The sequence below is a fragment of the Coptis chinensis genome, chromosome 3 (genome assembly GCF_015680905.1).
Source record: "Coptis chinensis isolate HL-2020 chromosome 3, ASM1568090v1, whole genome shotgun sequence".
In the NCBI taxonomy this organism is placed as follows: Eukaryota; Viridiplantae; Streptophyta; class Magnoliopsida; order Ranunculales; family Ranunculaceae; genus Coptis; species Coptis chinensis.
Genome location: NC_141458.1, coordinates 107555062 through 107573560, shown reverse-complemented (window position 1 = coordinate 107573560; position 18499 = coordinate 107555062). Strand labels below are relative to the sequence as shown.

General features: G+C 34.5%; 1 protein-coding gene and 1 pseudogene across 2 annotated transcripts; both read left to right on the top strand.

Moving 5' to 3' along the window:
* The first annotated feature begins 12437 nt into the window (after positions 1-12437).
* On the top strand, positions 12438-12914 carry LOC147512720 (LEAF RUST 10 DISEASE-RESISTANCE LOCUS RECEPTOR-LIKE PROTEIN KINASE-like 2.4 pseudogene; annotated as a pseudogene).
* Positions 12915-13485: 571 nt separating this feature from the next.
* Positions 13486-17392, top strand: LOC147512719 (P-loop containing nucleoside triphosphate hydrolases superfamily protein). Of its 2 annotated transcripts, none has more exons than XM_086595734.1 (4): positions 13486-15053; positions 15148-15195; positions 16505-16579; positions 16797-17392. In XM_086595734.1, the coding sequence occupies exons 1-4, from the start codon at positions 14954-14956 to the stop codon at positions 17207-17209; spliced, it is 636 nt and encodes a 211-aa protein (XP_086451860.1). In that variant the 5' UTR covers positions 13486-14953; the 3' UTR covers positions 17210-17392. The 2 variants fall into 2 exon arrangements, with proteins under 2 accessions (XP_086451860.1, XP_086451859.1); XM_086595733.1 differs by having other exon boundaries at positions 13495-15053; positions 15148-15202; positions 16500-16579.
* The last annotated feature ends 1107 nt before the right edge of the window (positions 17393-18499 follow it).

The following is an 18499-nucleotide window of genomic DNA, read 5'->3' as shown; positions in this document are numbered from 1 at the left end:
GGTTAGTTCGATACATTTGCATCAAGTTTCTAATTTTCCGTTAATTATTTGAGGTTAGTTTGATGTATTTGCATACAATTTTCGATTTAATGTTAATTCTTCTTCTTTAATGTTAGTTCGATGCATTTGTATCGAGTTTTCGATTTTCCGTTATTTATTCTTTTTTGAGATTAGTTCGGTTCGATGCATTTGCATCTAGTTTCCGATTTATTTTAATTATTCTTATTTGAGATTAGTTCAATGCAGTTGCATATGTTAGGAACTACTACACCTCAAATATACTTACTCTTTACCAATCAACAACAGTACAAACATTTATCTCTTTTAGACCAAGTATGAAAATTTCAATCCGGGCTGAGCCTAGTGAAGATTCACTATGTCCTTAAGACAAATTTTCCCCCTCACGGTACTTCAATGTTGGATGGGAAACTATCTCCCAAGATATAACAAATTTTTTCTTCTCTGAAAGGTAGCACTTCAATTCCATAGAATCAACGAACTCAACATTGTGTTTTGACTAAGAACAGAGATGAGAAGAGACGGTGAAAGAGGATATCTCTTCATGCAAAAGCGTCTTGATATTTATATGAGAGTGGTGTCTTTTCGAAACAACATAGTAACTGTTTGAATAATCACACTTTTCAAAATGATGCACATTTTCAACATAAAGCAACGTTCCGAACCGTTGCATATTTCGAAAGGTCGCACCTTTTCGGCATAATGCAACGTTTCAAATTGTTGCACTATTTCAAAAGTTTTTTCTCTTTACTGTTTCAAGTGAAACTGTTAAGCTTTATGGGCCCAAACGGATTGAGCCTTGTTAAGAAATTGGTTGTCCAAAAAGAATATATACTACACACCACCTAGCCATGCCTAAGCCCACCCCCCCCCGGTTGGTCGGACAGACGGACGGTGGGCGGCGCACGCGCACGTGTGTGTTTCTTGTTGAGCTTGTTTGCGTTCCGTCTCCACGAAAAATTAGTGGTACCCCTTGGGGCCCAACCCAGGTAGCCTCAATTTGGCCTTATAAACTCAACAAATATTTGGTTTTCTTCCCATGTGGGACTAAGTGTTTTTCACATTCATTTATCAACCATTTCATCTCAAGTGGGCTAGGTAACTTGGGAGACAAATTTGTCATTACTTTCTCAATGGATTTGCGCAATTCCAAGTCCTATGTGTTCACAACACTATAGACTTTCAATTGCAACCCATTTTTCTAGCAATCCCTCACATGAATGAAGATTTGGCTTCTTTTATCATAAACATCGGATATCTGTTATATTTCAAATGAAAAGTTACCACATCAAGTCAAGTAGTATGGGAGGCCTTGAACTTGCCTTAGTGAAAGACAATCGGAATTTAATTAGACGATCAGTATACTTCAATTAATGTCCTTGAACTGTCAGTTGTTTGTATAAACCTAGACAATCATCTTTACGTAGTACCTTCTCAAACACAGTTGGTTATCACGTTTGTGTTCATTTTGGCCTTGAATACTTTTTGGTTTTCAGAGAGTGCTTTTGAGACATTTGCCTTGAAATTCTCATAGAAGCAGCCCCCCACTCACACTCACACTCACATAGGTGATTTCTATAAAGAGTGGTTTGCAATGTTCCACTTGGATAACATAACTTTCCAAGATATAGTAAATCATTAAAAGCTTAACTTATCCTAATTCTCACGGCAAATATGCACTGTCTTATTATAGCAATGAGTTAGAGTATAATATTACTCTCCAGTGCTAACTGAGTCACAAACATAATTCAGTTGTCCCTTTGAACCTAGATTTTGGGATCTCCAGTCAACTAGGTTGGTTTTTCCATTATGAGTACTCGTGGTTGATTATCTCAAAGGCTTCAAGCCCATTCTCCTCCTGGATAATCTTTTCTTATTTTCTTTTTTGGGTTTCCAACATATAGATAAAAAATAGCTCACTTATAAAACACACTTGTTTTCTCACTCTCAAAATTTTCTTTTTATGGATTTCTTTTAGAAAATATTCTATTTGAAATAAATATAATGAACATGTCCATTTTTTACAATTATTTGTTCGTTATTCCACATTTTGCTTAGATATTAAATTTTCTTTCATTTACTTTTTAATAAAAATAAATATGTTGTTATTTTGTTGTTGCATTTTAGGGTTTGGAACTTGGAACACCGTTAACTATGGAACAACCATCTAATGAGGCTCCTACAAGTAGGACATGACTTTGGTACAACCAAATGAAAAATACTGTAAGCCTTCTATCGGATATTCTAAGGAGAGAGTAAGGTCGCCGACCCTAGGGTTTTAAAAAGCCCAATACTATCGGATATTTTAATATCGGACAGTAGTTCTACTGGATATTTTAAAATTGGCCCGGCCTTGGAAGAGAGAAAGATGGGAGTTGGTAATGGGGAGGGCAAATAATCTAACGTGACGTTTTGCAGGTAAGGCAAATCATGAATCGGAAGGGGTATAAGGAAACAGAAATCATGAATCGGAAAGGGTATAAGGAAACAACTCAAAAGGCTTCAGTGGAGGACGGTTGCCTTGAGAACATGGATGGAGCCCGGATTTTAAGGTAGGGGGTGCGAGATTATGTGCACACCCCATCCCACCAAAAAAAAAAAATTATGCGATTTTTTTTTTTTTTTGTTAGAAGGTCTAAACAATAAAGATCAACAAAATTATTCATTTATTTCAATTCACAAAACTAGAGTGCGTTGACTACTAAGAATTAATATGGACTGACGAAGTTAACTACTTAAGCATTGAGCCGTTAATTGATACTACTATGTCATATATATATATAATCTAATCCATAAGTCTATAACAATTCAACAAATTGTTAACTTCTTATAATGTTATAAGTCTATATAAAGTTATACTATCATGTGGAAAAAATTATAAAATATTAACATTGAAAGTATTTTTTTTTTAAAGTGAAAATTTTATTGATAATGATAACGAGTTTTACAAATAATTAGGACAAATGTGCAGCAAGTTGCGCCGTAAGTCATTTATGAATTTGTTTTTTGTTATTTTTTGTTTTGTTTTTTTTTTTTGGGTTGAGGTCTAATGTTTGTTTAAGAATTGAGAGTGAAAGAAAGTAGAGATCATTTATGAATTTGTTTTTTGTTATTTTTTGTGTTTTTTTTTTTTTTTTGGGTTGAGGTCTAATGTTTGTTTAAGAATTGAGAGTGAAAGAAAGTAGAGAGAGCTTACGGGTTTATTATAGGTGATTAGAATTATACAAATTAGCCAGTTGGGCTTTGGGTCTTTGGCTATTTGTTTTAGTCTTATTAACTCATCAAACATTCAAAGACACATTTTTCCCTTATTAATGGTTTTAGATTTAAAATAAATGATAAATGATAATTTTGTAGGGGCAAAAAGTGAAATAAAAAAAACTGTTTGTTTATTGAAATGTTTTTTATTAGTTTTTTTTTTCATACTATTTTTTTTGTTGATTATAATCTCACTATAGTTATGAAAATTTTGTTGATGATGGAAGTTTGCTAAAAAAAATTGGGGGGTGCGAGTCTTTATAGTTTGAAGATTTTTCTAGGCAATTAATTATGTGGTAGTGGAGCTTTTCTAATCTTAGGGGTGCAACCGCCCCCCACACGCACCTTTTTATATCCATATATGCTTGAGAAACATATGAAGGTGAGAAAAATTAGGCTTTTGCCTGGAGCTGTAAAGAAACTTGACCTTAAAGTTTATATATAAGTTGGAATGCTTAAAGATTAGGCTTGGTTGTTGTTTTTTATTTTGTTTCATATTTTCTTGTTGTTGTGCAGATTGCAGACACTTGAAAGACACACAAAAAAAAAAGGTGAAGGACTATTTAGAGAAGGTATATGGAGAGGTTGAAATGGCCAAGGAGTTTAGCAGAGCAAAGAACAAAAGTGGTACGATTACCACTAAAGAATCTAGCGTGCTCGCCTTCAATCGTTGTTGTCCTTGCTTCTCTACTATATATGCAAATTAAGTCTGTAATTCACAAAACAATAAAATAAGTCTGTAAAGATTAAGCTTTGAGAGGGTTTCCTCCATGGACGGAGTTGTTTTTAGTTAAAATCCCCTTTTTTCAATCTTACAAATCTTTTTTTCCTAAAGTACGAACACTACTCCAAGTTCCAACTTTCTATCTCAATCAAGTAGTCAAGTCAAAAATAAATAATCCCTAAAGCTTAAGCGCTTTAGTGCCTCGCCTTGACCAAGGCGCGAGAGGTAACATAAAGCGTGCGTTTTTTGTGCCTTTTGTCGAGGCACGAGGCGCACAAGGCGCGCGCCTTATCAACTTTTACAGTGTTTTCATTTTTTTTACAATTTTTGCTACACGTGACACATTTACACTTGATCCAATTGTTGTATGATATAAGAAATTGTGCAAATTTAGTAAGTTTCATTGTGGAGTACAGTTTAAACTTAATTTTGACTAGTTTTTGTTAAGTTGTATGGATTGAGAGAAGACACAAAGATGGATTAAATTTTAAAGGGTTAACTAGTATTACCCAAGGTTCAAAATATCGACGATATATCCGATATATCACAGATATATATCGGTATTTTGGTACACCGATATCGATATTTTCGACATATATCCACCGAATATAATACCTTTTTTTTCCCGATATATATCGGAAATTCCGATATAAAAGTTTATATCGCCGATATAATCGATATATCCGATATTTACGATATATATCGTTTGACTTTTTGACCATTTTTTAATATAAATCCGATATTTCCAATATATTTCCGATATTTCCGATATTTCCGATGTTTTAAATAGTTTAGATCCCGATATATATCGGTTTTGGGTACACCGATATATTCATTGATATCGATATTTTGAACCTTAGAATTAATTGTCAACTTGGTTTGAATTTTTCAATTCAAACAATTGAAATTACACAAATGCCCTTTGTTTTCAAAAATAAAATATTTTTTAATTAGGTGGAGGCATTTATGTCATTTTCAGTTGTTTGACTTGAAGTTTGGTCAAAACCAAGTTGATTTAGGGGAGACTCTAATTTCCCATCTAGTTGAGAGGGGAATCCTAATTGGCTCATCTAGTGGGGGGTAACACTAGTTCACCCAATTTTAAATGAAGTTTTACAGAATTCTAAAATTTGAATCACGTGTTCTATTTTATGAAGAACTTTTGGCTCAATCTCACATTATTTTAGTTTATTGAAGTTGAGCTAGATTGTATTGAGAGATACGAGTTTTATTTTGCTCTTTACTTATTGTTTAAGATTTTTCTTTTAAATGACTACAATGGTTTTATGTTTACAATCACATAAAATTAATTTTAAAGTTTAGTTAAGCAAATCAATGATAATTCATGTCATATTTAATATTTATTTTATTTTTTATTTGATATATCTATTTTTTTTATTACTACGTGTCTCACTTTAATTAGGCGCACGCCACGCCTTACGCCTAAAGCACAAAAGGGTGTTGCGTCTTAGGTGCACTTTAACGCCTTTACTACACTGATCTCAATACACTCCAAGCCTCCAAGGTCTCAAGATTTTCTCCCTTCTAGTTGCTCAAAACTTCCTGATTACAGAAAGATTCTTTTCGATAATATGGAGAGTCTTCGGGGCTTGGAGAGTTGGAGGCATGCCTAAGTTACTGAAGCGTAAGGAGCTGTGTCATCTACTGTCATCTACTCATTATGAAAGTATAAGGTCTAAGTATTTAGGTACATTACTTTATTAGCTGGCTCAATCCTACTAAAAGAAAAAAGAAACAGGAAGAGCTCAAATCAGTCGCCCGTGACATTGGTTATTGAGGTGAACAGTTTTTAGATTTACTTATGCCTAAATTACATGTTCCTCACCGTGACATGGGTTTTAGTAGTTTCCTCGAAAGTCGGATTGAGGTGAACAGTTTTCAGATTTACTTGTGCCTAAATTACATGTTCCTCTATAAGAGCAAAAGTCTACGTATGCATATTCTTCACCTTGCATATATGACTATACTTTCTGTGATCTTTAAAAAACACGTCTCTGCGGATCTACCTCCTTCATCAGCACAAGTTAATTGAATTCATTATGTTTTGAAGGTTATAGGCTCATTTTAATTTATATTGTGCACCCATAACATGCTATATGGAAATTCCTTGGTTCTATACATGGGAGTATGGGACCATGATGAGTACCCCTGTTAGGTTGATTTGTGCATTGGTACAAAACTCAGGAAACACCTAGCGTTTTCCTTTTATGGCCCCGTTATATTTGTTTGCCTATTCTACTGTCAAGGTTTTTACGTCCTCAACTATATGTTATGATGTACTTTAGGTTGACTTATTGTTTGCATTATTTATTTGTACCGTGGTACTTTGTCAAATTTGGCTAAGAAGGAAGGAACTCGAAGTGAGTTTGATATTACATAATAATAAAGGAAATGTATTGTACCTTAGCTTACCAAGTTTTGGTAATATAGTTTCAATCAACGTTTCATGTAAAAACTTTTCAACATTACCTCACAATACATTTGGTCCCTTCCAATTGCCCATTTATTTATTAGTATTATAAACTTTTTAGGTGTAAAAATATCCTTTGATTGTTATATTCTCAATGGACTTATGAGGAATAAGTAACTGTGCTACCGGACCTTTCATGTATAAGAAACGGGTCATGACTAGTATTTCTATATTATTATATTAATAAAATATCTATTTATCGGAAAAAAAAAATGTGGTACATGTTTATATTGTCGATTCAAAAAAGACAAGAGGGAAAAATTAGGTGGATTGCATGTGTAGAGTATTTCGGATATATTATCCAATGAAAGTGTAGTTTCTTCTAACTTTTAATGGTAGCAAATTACCAGCACTGCTTTTACATTTTCTATAAAATCAGTTTCACTAAATTAGAGCCACCCCAAGTTAGTATTTAACAAGTCTTTTGTAACATTCATTAATTATAGTCTCAGTTATGCGTTTCCTTATATTGCCTCAAGATGTTGTTTGTTTTTTGTTAATGCTCTACTTTGATGTTAATATGTAGCTGCAATATATTGTCTGAGGAAGAAGTTGGTATATGAACAACAAATTGAGCACCTAATAACATGTCAGCTACTTATTTTTTATCAGGTTATGATGTTAAGTTTTAGTTGTTTTTTCAGGAGGTTTATGTTACGCACATATTTGTTTAGGTATTTTAAATGACCGTAGAGATTAAAATATTTTTTCTTTCTCTTCCGACAGTAAAATTGATGATGTCGACAAGCTAGACAACGGATAAGATGATTGAGCAGGCTGATGATTTAAAACTGATTCAAGATGCAACTCCAATTGGTTCATCTGCACATTTCGATATGGTTCGTCCAATCTTTAGTATTTTACGCTTTATGTTGTATCATTTTATATGCAAAAGATTCGGAAAATTAATTAGATGATTGAGCAGTCAGATGATGTAAAACGGATTCATGATGCATTGTCAACTCCAATGGGTTCATCTAAAGATTTCGATATGGTTCGTCCATTCTTTAGTATTTTACACTCCATGTTGTATCATTTTATCTGCAAATGATTCTAAAAATTGTCGTCGATCATTACAACATAAGATGACCCCCCTTAACATAACCAATCATAAAAATAAAGTAAGTGTAGATGTTAGGACTATATTGAGTGCACTATAAGTAATCCTCATCGAGTCTTCAGTATTCATCTTCAGTAGCAACATTTATTTTTTTTAACAAACTTTTACTACTGCACCTCTTAAAATTTTCACAACTATAGTGAGAATATAATAAAAAAAAAAAATAGTATGAAAAAAAAACTAATAAAAAACATTCCAATAAAACCAATGTTTTTTTTACTTCTCTTTTTGCCCTTACAAAATTATCATTTATCATTTATTTTGAGTTCAAAACCATTAAAGAGCGAGTCCAAAACAATTAAAGATGGACAAATGTGTTTTTGAATATTTGATGGATTAATGAGACTAAAATAAATAGTCAAAGGCCCAAAGCCCAACCGGTCTCCCTCATTTATTTCACTCTCAATTCTTAAACAAGCGTCAGACCTCAAAACAAAAACAAATTTAGAAAGGACTTGTGGCGCAGCTTGTTGCACGTTTGTCCTAATTATATGTAAAACTCGTTATCATTATTAATAAAATTTCTACTTAAAAAAAAAAAATCAAAACAAAAAACAAAAACAAAACAAGATAATTTTTTACTTTCAATGTTAATCTTTTATAGTTTTCTTCACATGATAATAGGGTTATAGATACTTATATATAGTATTATAAGAAGTTAACAATTTGTTAAATTATTGTAGACTTGTGGAATAGATTATGTAGATATATATAGACATAATATTATTAATTAATAGCTTAAGTGCTTAAGTAGTTAACTTCGTTAGTTTATATTAAATTATTAGTTTTGTGAATTGAAATAAATGTATAATTTTGTTGATTTTTATTGTTTAGACCTTCTGACAAAAAAAAAAAAAAAAATAAAATTACATATTTTTTTTAAGTATAAATTTTATTGATAATGATAACAAATTTTACAAATAATTAGGACAAGCGTGCAATAAGCTGCGCCGCAATTCCTTTATGAATAGCAAATCCGATTTTTTTTTTTTTTTTTTGTGTGTGGGTATGCCATCTTCAAAGGCGGCTAGGGAGTTGTGATTTTTGTTTTTTTTTGTACGCCATTGGAGAAAACCATTAGGTCTTCAAACGCTTTCCCACAAACCCTATACACTATTTGATCTATTGTGGTTTGGTGCAATGTCGCACAAAACCATTTGACTTAGCCTAAACTTATTATCAGCATTTGGCTGAATGCCATTTTCCTTCATCTCATTTAACACTCCTAGAGAGTTGTCGAAATCCTCTTTCTGGCGATCTCCATCAATTACACGCCAATTTGGATTAATGTTTACATAATCATTCTTTGTACGATTCTTCGTGGCTTCTAATAAGACTCTGATTGCTTCCTCTCGATTTGACCCCTATTTACATAAGCACTCATAATAATATGATAGGTGTAGATGCTAGCTCTCACTCTTCTACCCTTCATCACCTTTACCAGGTCCATCGCCTCCTCCATTCGTCCCGCCTTGCATATCACAACAATAGCTGTATAGAGTGCACAACCAACAAGCCAAATTTGGTCTGCTTCTTCAGTCAGCTCGAGTAGCAAATTTTTCGCTCCTTCAATGTCATTGTCCTTGCATAAAGAATGTAGTAGATATTCGACAAGGAGAAAATAATGAGGCATGTTTTTCTTGTTTGCCATTTGAAACAACAAATGCTCTTCTTTTGCCTTATTTATTTTACATAAAAATTTGATGATGGAACATTTGAATCAGTCCATATACCATTGGGCATCTTTCTTGCATTGAGCATCTTCTCGCAAACGAACCATGCTTCGTTCACGAGTGAACACCGAAAAAGTACATAAGCGGTGAAATGGTAAGAATCTGGATATGGGTCACATCCAAATTTCTCAAACTTGTTAAAAACAGGTTTCCTTTTGCTCAAAATCCAAAACAATTTGATTAACTGGTTAAGACTCAGTGTTCAATAGTCAATACTACTACACCTTTTTCCTCTTCTCTGATCACCTTAACCAAATTCCAGAAACAATTTCTCTTTCTCTCCCTCTTTCTAAAACCTTTTATCAAAAAATCTGACTGTTTACGTAATGCGCATTTGAAAAATCTGATCAAACTTTCTCCTGGAACATGTGGTGTTTCAACTACTCTTACTAGAAAATCTACATTCAAATTTAAATCCATCTTATCTAAGGCAGATTCCAAAGATTCATTTATACTAGTTTGAAGGACATATGACACGCTTTCAACTTGCTCGTCACTTCTTTCAGATATTTCTTCAAACACTGGTTCATCTGAAATGAAATTGACAATCCCCTCATTTTCTTTTAATGAAAAGTTGGGATGTTGGGAAATAGAAAGAGAGATTTTGAGGAATGGGATTGGTTAGAGAAGGATTTGTAGTTTTTGAAGAGAAATATTGTTGAGATGTTTGATGGTAGTAGTTGATTTTGAATTAAAGGTTGTACTTGTTTTGAACATTTTAAGATTAAATCTCTGCTTTTTTATCTCCACATTTTCTCCTCTCTCTATCTAAGTGTGAAGAATTGTGTTTCAGTGTTTCATTTTTTTATATACTTTCTTGGCCCCCAAGTTACAGGGGAATGCTGGCGGCCAGACGGGCCTGGGTGCCTCTAAGGAAAACAGTTGAGGATAATCCAAATTTGTATGTTTTTGGATGCTCGTTAGGGAGGGATACCACAGTTGTTGTTGTTTTTTTCTTTCTCAGTTGGATCTCGCAAGTGTGGGGGTGGGGTATCCCTAATATTTTCCCTAATTGCAATTAGTAAGGGAGGTTATGCAGGGGTATCCCTATATAAAGCTAAATGGATATAACACGAATTTTGCATTGAAAGATGAACATTCTTAAAAAGTTGAAGGTGGAACTGAATGTTGTTTTCCTAAGAGAAAATGACCAAAAAATACATTAAATTTTGCAGTTGGTTTCAAAACAGACAATATATATATTTTTTTATTCAAATAAACAATGTAATTTCAAAACATTTCAATTTAGTCAATCCGTCGTTAAAAATTTCCCCAAATCTAAATTTGCTTATGTGGCATTAGTTTCAACCTTGAAGAATCCACATAACATTTTGACACACCAACTCTTGAAATGTCAACTGAAAATCCGAAATTATAATCCACAGCAGTAGTAGGAGCTTGAGCACAACAATTGCGGAAACAATTACGTCCACAGCCGGTAATAGGAGCTTCATCTTTCTGGTAATTAGAAACAACAGTAGTCAAGGTATTATTTCAAAAAAGGTATTTTCCTTTCTGGCGTATGTGAATGTATTTAATTTTTAACTCACATGGTGACTGTGAGGGAACTGGGAAGTGAGGTTGCACTTGTACCCATTGAGAACCTAATTAGGAACTATGACTAATAGTTCAAATTAAAATTGAAGATGAGAATTACTTTACTACTTTAGAATGAAATTTTACAAACATTACTGAAAAAAGGGTGAAACTCTGAGATAATATTGTCTTACTGATACAATGGGAATATTAAAGCAACAGGCACGATATTAAAAGGCTGGTATATGGATGAAATGGGGTGGAAAAAATTTGAAACTTTTATTCATCGAATTGGAGAGTAGAAGCAACAACAAGAACGACAAAATCATGATCTCATCCTCCTCTCACAAACCCAATTGTACCCACCAAACATTCAATCTCTCATGGCTTCCAATATTCAGTATATTACATATACATGCATGTACACAATCTCTACCAGCCACTCTCTTCTAAAATTTTACCAATAAGGCGATATAATTGTACTTATTTTCTCAGTTTCCAAAGGAAGGCGAGGGGGAGTAATACAAGAATGAGGACGGCCTAAGAGTTTAAAAGAAAAAGGGGAAAGAAATATAAATGAAAAAGGAAGGTGACAGCTAAACCCAGAGAGTGCAATAAAAATGGAAAGAATAGATTAAAAATAAAAAATGAAATAAGTAATCTCTCTGAGTACATCTGACTTCAAATGAGAAGAGAAAATTTAACCAGTGCTGGAGTGTTTGGGGTGTTTGCAACTAACCCTAGCTATCATAATAAAGAGAAAATGGAGGGAAAAAGTTGCACTGGCAGGAAAAGTGATAGACAATGTGCAACTAATGCCACCTCAAATCTCAATTTCAAACATCTTAAATTTCGATTTCATTATAATTTCAGATTTTTAGTTGACATTTCAAGAGTTGGTGTGTCGAAATGTTATGTGGATTTCTCAAGGTTGAAACTAATGCCACATAAGCAAATTTAGATTTGGGGAAATTTTTAACGACCCACATCAACACGCCATTCAATTAATTTGACGGTTTGACTAAATTGAAATGTTTTGAAAGTACAATGTTTATTTGAATAAAAAAAAAATACGTTGTTTGTTTTGAAACCAACTGCAAAATTTGATGTATTTTTTGGTCATTTTCTCTTTTCCTAACACAGGAATAGTGCTCTTCAATTCCACTGTTAAGAGGTCTAATACTCTAATCTTAAAAACAACTTTGAGTTGAGTGCTGATTTATGATGGTTACGTTGTTTATCAAAAGCTTTTGAATCAATTATGAAGTTGTTAACGGGTTACGGGTCAAATACATTCAGATGCACAGGCATTAGTTAGGAAGCTTGGTCTCCTCTTAATTTTCTAAGGTAATTCGGCTCAGACGGGCAAAAAAAAAAAAAAAAACGCACAGATATGGCAGGTTATACTACCACCTAGAGATGCTCTAAGGTATTGAAAATATTCAATTCTAACAACGAGGTGAAAGCGCAGTTCATGGCTTAAGTGGGCACAATATATACAACGCACCACAGAAACTTAGTTCAGATCAACTATATGGGTTCTGTTTTGATACAAACATGAAAGCCGTTGTATATGAATACATGGAAAATGGATCGCTGGACAAAAAATTGTTTGACAAGAACCAGATAATGGATTGGGAGAGGTTGCAGGGTATCGCAATCCGAACGGCAAAGGGACTCTCTTATTTGCACGATGAATGCCATGAAACGATAATCCATTATGATATAAAGCCTGGTAACATTCTTCTCGATTCAATTTTCGGTCCTAAGATTGCTGATTTTGGGTTAGCTAAGCTTTATGATAGGGGCATATCAAATGTCCCTATGAATAGATTTAGAGGCATACCTGGTTATGCTGCCCCAGAGTTATGGGGTCAAAGTTCAGTTGTTACTTGTAAATGTCATGTTTGTAGCTATGATATGATGTTGTTCGAAATTGTGGGGAGCAGGAGGAGGAGGAACTTGGATCCCAGCTTGACTGAGGACCAAGAATGGTTCCCGAGAATTGTTTGGGAGAAATTTGAGAAAGTGTAGCTAGACGAATTTTGAGGGTTTAACATCGGTTGCTTGTTTTGGTTCATAATACAGTTTGATTTTCCATTTTCTTCAGTGGATGCTATATGTTAATTGTATTGGAATTTTGGTATAATTTATCAATTACCACATGTGAAGTTCGTGTGATATTCTAAAAGAACACATTTATCTATTGATTCAAAAAAAATAAAAAAATAAAAATAATAATTCATCTTTTGAAAATCTCACCTAGAAAGAAATTCTAATGGTTGACAATTATGACTAAACTCTAATTTGTCAAATAACAGTAGGGACCAAGTCCTAGAAGATGGCATTATTTATTGTATCAAAGTCTAACTTATATATTCACGTGATGTTGCACATGAGAGATAATATTGTCATTTCAAAAATACAAATAGATTGACCACAGTCAACAGCCAAAACTAAGACTAAATTCTAATATTTAAGTTTTTCTGGACCAAACCCTAATAAACCAACTACTGTTAGGACTAAAGTCTAAAAAACCCATTAATTTATTAGATTTCCAGCATTTTCAATCAAAACAGAAATTTCATGGTTGCTTAATGATACAGAATTACAGATATACTAAAACTTAGGTTTGGCGTACGAAAATAACAGCAAGGTCGACTTCCCAGAAATGCATACCATAATATCAACTGCGCCATCAACTAAATATGCCTATCAGACCCAACCGATGTGACTATTAGCAAGAAACATATATCGTCTAGACAGGGTTTGCTCCTTGCTTAGGAATCCAATTGGCCTTAACTTCTTTCTCTCAATGTCAGAAAAGAACAACTGATCTTGGAGATGCATCACGAGTTTCGTGCTTTCAAATAACTCACTCCTATCAACATCTCTCGCTGGGATAAAGCAGTGGTCTGTGTACAACAATTTTTGTTAGGATGAACTAATAATTCACAATATGATTTAATCCACTCAAATATACCTCTGTCATCTAAATATAAACTAAACATTCTTGCTTCATCGTGTTTGAAAATTGTGAGGCACAGGGACCCCTTGATTCCAGTCAAGAAATGGATCCCCCCTTGATTCCAGTCAAGCAATGGATCCGCTCCTGATCCAATGGACATACATCGGCCACAATCGGCCTGGTCAAATGGTTGGATTTCTGTGCTCTTGAATTCGTTCGTTTCAACATTTATTGAAACCAAGTAATACACAGCTTTATGTTTAATCCGCCCTTCATCCCAAACATCTAATGCCAACCAATGCAACTCCTCCTTTATCAAAAGTAGTTCTGTTAATGGCTCAAGTATCCTGGCATTTTTCCTGGGTGAGCTTGTAGGAATGTCTACTTTTTTCCACTCGGTTTCGCCATGTGTGAACGCTAAAAATTTTCCATCAGCACAGATCCCATACACCTTGTATTTATTAATGATACCATCGTAGACTAAAGCCCAACGAACACAAAAATACGTAGGAAAATATTTAGCAAGAGGAAAACCACAAACTGCCCAGTGATAAAGTTGTACATGTATAGTTGGTTAGGAGTTAGGACGATATATGTTTTCAAAAAGCAGCAAATAGTTACAAGAAGACATCAACCGTAAGTGGTTTGGATTCATGCCTTGTTTGAAGGAAAATATCAGTTTCTTTGGTATCTTATTCTTTTGAGAGTTGATGATGAAGTGACTAAATTCATCTTCGGACTCATTAACACTTGATAAGATGATATCTCCTTTTTCTTCTTCCTCTGGACGTTGATGTGAACGAGCCAAAATCTCCTTGGCAAGAATAGGATTAGTGATCATGCTGTGCCATGACTTGCTTACACACTTTAACCGAACAAGTTCTTTAACAGGATAACGGAGTAAAATATAGGAGATTAGTTCTTGAGGTAAGTTATCAATGCTTCTATTTGATTTTTTTGTGATCACCATAACGAGAAAAATAGGGTTGAAGAGATCTTCACAGTTGAATTTTCTCTCTGCCTTTACACTAAAATAGAAACTCGACTTGGAGTTGAAAAATACTCGTCCCACCCCGTTATACTCTCTGCGCACCCCATAATAATAATGTGGTCTATACTCTATCAAAACTCCAAGTCCAATCATTACAGAGCTCGATTTATTAATCATCCAATCATGGGCTTGTCCTCAGACAGCAGCATCATAGGTACTTTTTTTTTTGTTACTGACTGATTAATCTTGTTATCATCCATTGGAATCTTATTTGTTTTGTTTTTTCTTCTATGTCTGAATTGAAACAGAATCTGCTACTCCTCTTGTTGTTGTGATCATGGGTGTCTCTGGTTCTGGTAAATCGTGAGTCCTTCCCTCTTTTTTTGTTTTATGTGTTTGCAATCTAATTATATAAGAAACTTTACAATCTCATTGTTGCTTTTGGTGGAATGAGGTTGGGCTATTTGTTTTTCGATGATGAAATTGGATTTTGTTTTAAATTTCTATCAATGTGGCTCGATGTAATTTCGGATGGAGTGTTAAAGTGTTTATACTGGACGTTATGGAGCATATATAGGGGCTTTTGGTTGAAAGGGAGTATCGCCTTAAAGTATTTGGTTTTGTGTAGGTTGCAACTCATTGCATTTGGAATCACTATTATATAGTAGTTTGCTAATGGACTAGGGGTTGTCACAGTAGACTAGTACAGTGTTGTCGTCGAATTAGGCTCATGAGAATATTATGTTGTTTTGGATGGTGGCAAAATAACGATGGTGAAAAATCCGTTAAATCTATATGAGCCGCATCCTACTATGCTTAAAGGGCTGATATCTTCCCTGGAATTATAGCCATGAAGTCATACACAGTGTTGAGTAATGTATCAAGGTTCATGTTATTGAGTGATGACAGGGTGGCACTACTCCAGATTGGGAGGGTTCCAGATTCTGGTGCTGCATATTACCTCGGCCAGCTCAGTGTGTGATGTATTTTGGGTCGGTGATGGAATCTAATCTGTTCTGCATGTTACTCATCTTTCTCCTCCCAAGGCTGTAGGATTTGGGATTTATTAATTCCTTGGCTCAAGAGGAACACGAAGCATTCTGACGGATTTAGTCTTCTTGAATACTTTTGACAGATAACAAATTTCTTCCATTAACATTCCTATGGGTTCTTTACTTGGATTTGGTCATTTTTGACCTATTAGTTTTGAATGTGCGTGAATTTTCTTTTGAAAAAAAGACATCCTTTTTGCCTCTGTAGACAGACTGTGTTGATGAAGATACTCACTGCGGGATCCCGTGTTTAGATAAGACCTTATTGGCCAAGTGCTCTAGAAAGTATATGTTGGAAAAGTGCCATGCTTAACTAATGGTTTCTTGTTTCTTCAGCTCATTGTTTGTAGGGCTCCAAAGTTCGAACTTGTTAAAATGAGTAAAATATTGTATTTTTTTTATCCTCCTTGATTTGCTCTACACCTCAGCAGTTCTCTGGGAAATCTTGTGTTTGTACTCGGAAGAGTGGAATGCTTGAATGAAGACTTCTTGTTAATCCATGTTATTAGTTGTAACCATGTAGATTGATCTGTTCCTGCGTAGGTACCTCGTTCAGTACTACATAGGAGTTTGTAAAACTTCTCTGACGTTAATTGTACTTATTGCAGTACAGTGGGGAATATGCTTGCAAAATCCACGAATTGTATTTATCTTGATGCTGATGATTTCCATCCACAAGCAAATAAAGGTAATAAAATTTACAACTTGATGTTATTAGTTGATTGCATTTCTCTCCAAGACCAACACAATGATTCCAGAACAACTGCTACTTGGTCATGCTATTGATGCTTGTAACTATGTGTTTTAGCTGCATTATGTTTCTTTTCTTTGTTTTATCAAATCAGTTTTTTAATTAGGGAAAATAAAATGAAGGTTCTTTTTTTCCCCTTTTTTACGAAAAACAGAGAAGATGGGCAACGGTATCCCTCTTTCAGAAGAAGACCGAATTCCATGGCTTGAAACCTTGAGTGCCGTTCTCAGAGCAAACATTGTCAATTTTAAAACAGTTATTCTTGGATGTTCTGCGCTACAGAAGAAGTACAGAGAGATTCTGAGAACGGCAGACCCAGAGTATGAATTAGGGAGCTATGGTGGTAGAGTGAGATTTGTTTGCTTGGAGGCTCCAGCAGAGGTAATAGCAGCACGGCTACAGAAAAGAGCTGAGGAAGGAAACCATTTTATGCCTGCGACACTCTTGCAGTCTCAGATAGACTTACTTCAGATTGATGATACTGAAGGGATTATCATAGTCGACGCCACCCTAAGTCCTGAAGCTATTGTGACCAATGTAAGAGACCTGATCATTCCTTCAAAGTGAAGAGTAAAGATATATTTCCAATCTCAATACAGTTGAGAAATCACAAATGCCTGCGATAGAATTTCTGGTCCGCCCAATTGGTGATTTACTTGTACCAAACACTTTCGTCAATTAATACATTTTGTAATACTACTATGCATATATATACTTTAACAGAGCTACCAACCAGTACACTTTCACCAAGATTTCCCGCGCGAGTGTAATTCTATTCAGCATCAATACCAATAGGTACTCTGAGCTTTCTGATTAAGAATTTGTTTTTTTTTTGCTTGGTTAAGTGAGAATATAGTAAAACTTGAAACAAAAACAAAAGATGTTGTATAGGGTGGCCAATATATTAAGAATTTGTTTAGTTTATTAGTTAGTTCCATATGTAAATCTACTGTGAAAGTGCATTTTCCTGTAGCAGCAACGGTGTGAGCTGAAACGCTGAATGCAAGTTTGTGCTTTTTTATTTGTTTGCAGAACTGCAGATGATTCGAATGATTGCAACACTGCCTTCGTTTTGGTAATATAGTAGCTAAAACAAAAATCTTCGTTTTGGTAACCAGAGATTCATGAAAAAAGCATGCAAAGTTCAAAGCACTACTCTCGTTGAGGAATGCTATCATGCATTCAGGCAAGGCCACTCTCGAAAGTAGTATAGTACACTCTTTGTGTTGGGGTTCTTCTTAGTGTTCTGATATCTAGAGAACGTTTTTAGCCTCCTAAGGCAAAATGTTTGTCTTTTGGTGAGTAACCTCCATGCAACTCAGAAGGCATTGTGCTTGCCAGCATAATATTGTATCGCGCCTATAGCCCATTTCCTTTCACCAGCATTCATTACTTCAAACTTTAGAATACCTAAAATTAACTGTGAAAATGACTGTTAATCGGAGTGACAGTGGCTGGTTAACAGTAACTATCTCAGAGAGATTCTTGTCCTGCTGTTACTTTGTCTTCCTCCAATATTGTGGACATCCATGTCTGGACAACCGACAGGAAATTTTATTTTTTTAAGCATTCTGCCAATCACTAACGCTCATCACTAAGTTTAGGTTCCGTGAATCATTTGTTCATGTACCATCGAAATGTTCATCCAACATCACTAGGAGAATGAAAGACAGTCGACAACATTGTTTTCGCGGATGATCAAATGGATATTAGATTAATGTACAATCCAACTTTCAATACTAAGTTGAATTGGGTTGACAATCCAAGCCGTTCCTATATATGGTAATTCTTAGACAGTTCATAGAAATATAGAATAGACTACTAGAAGATGAAAAAAATGAAATCACAAATTACATT

Coding starts and splice junctions, on each gene's coding strand:
- LOC147512719 (XM_086595733.1), top strand. CDS start 14,954: ATGTGGTCTATACTCTATCAAAACTCCAAGTCCAATCATTACAGAGCT. Junction 15,054..15,147: donor CTCAGACAGCAGCATCATAG/GTACTTTTTTTT, acceptor GAATTGAAACAG/AATCTGCTACTCCTCTTGTT. Junction 16,580..16,796: donor CCATCCACAAGCAAATAAAG/GTAATAAAATTT, acceptor TACGAAAAACAG/AGAAGATGGGCAACGGTATC.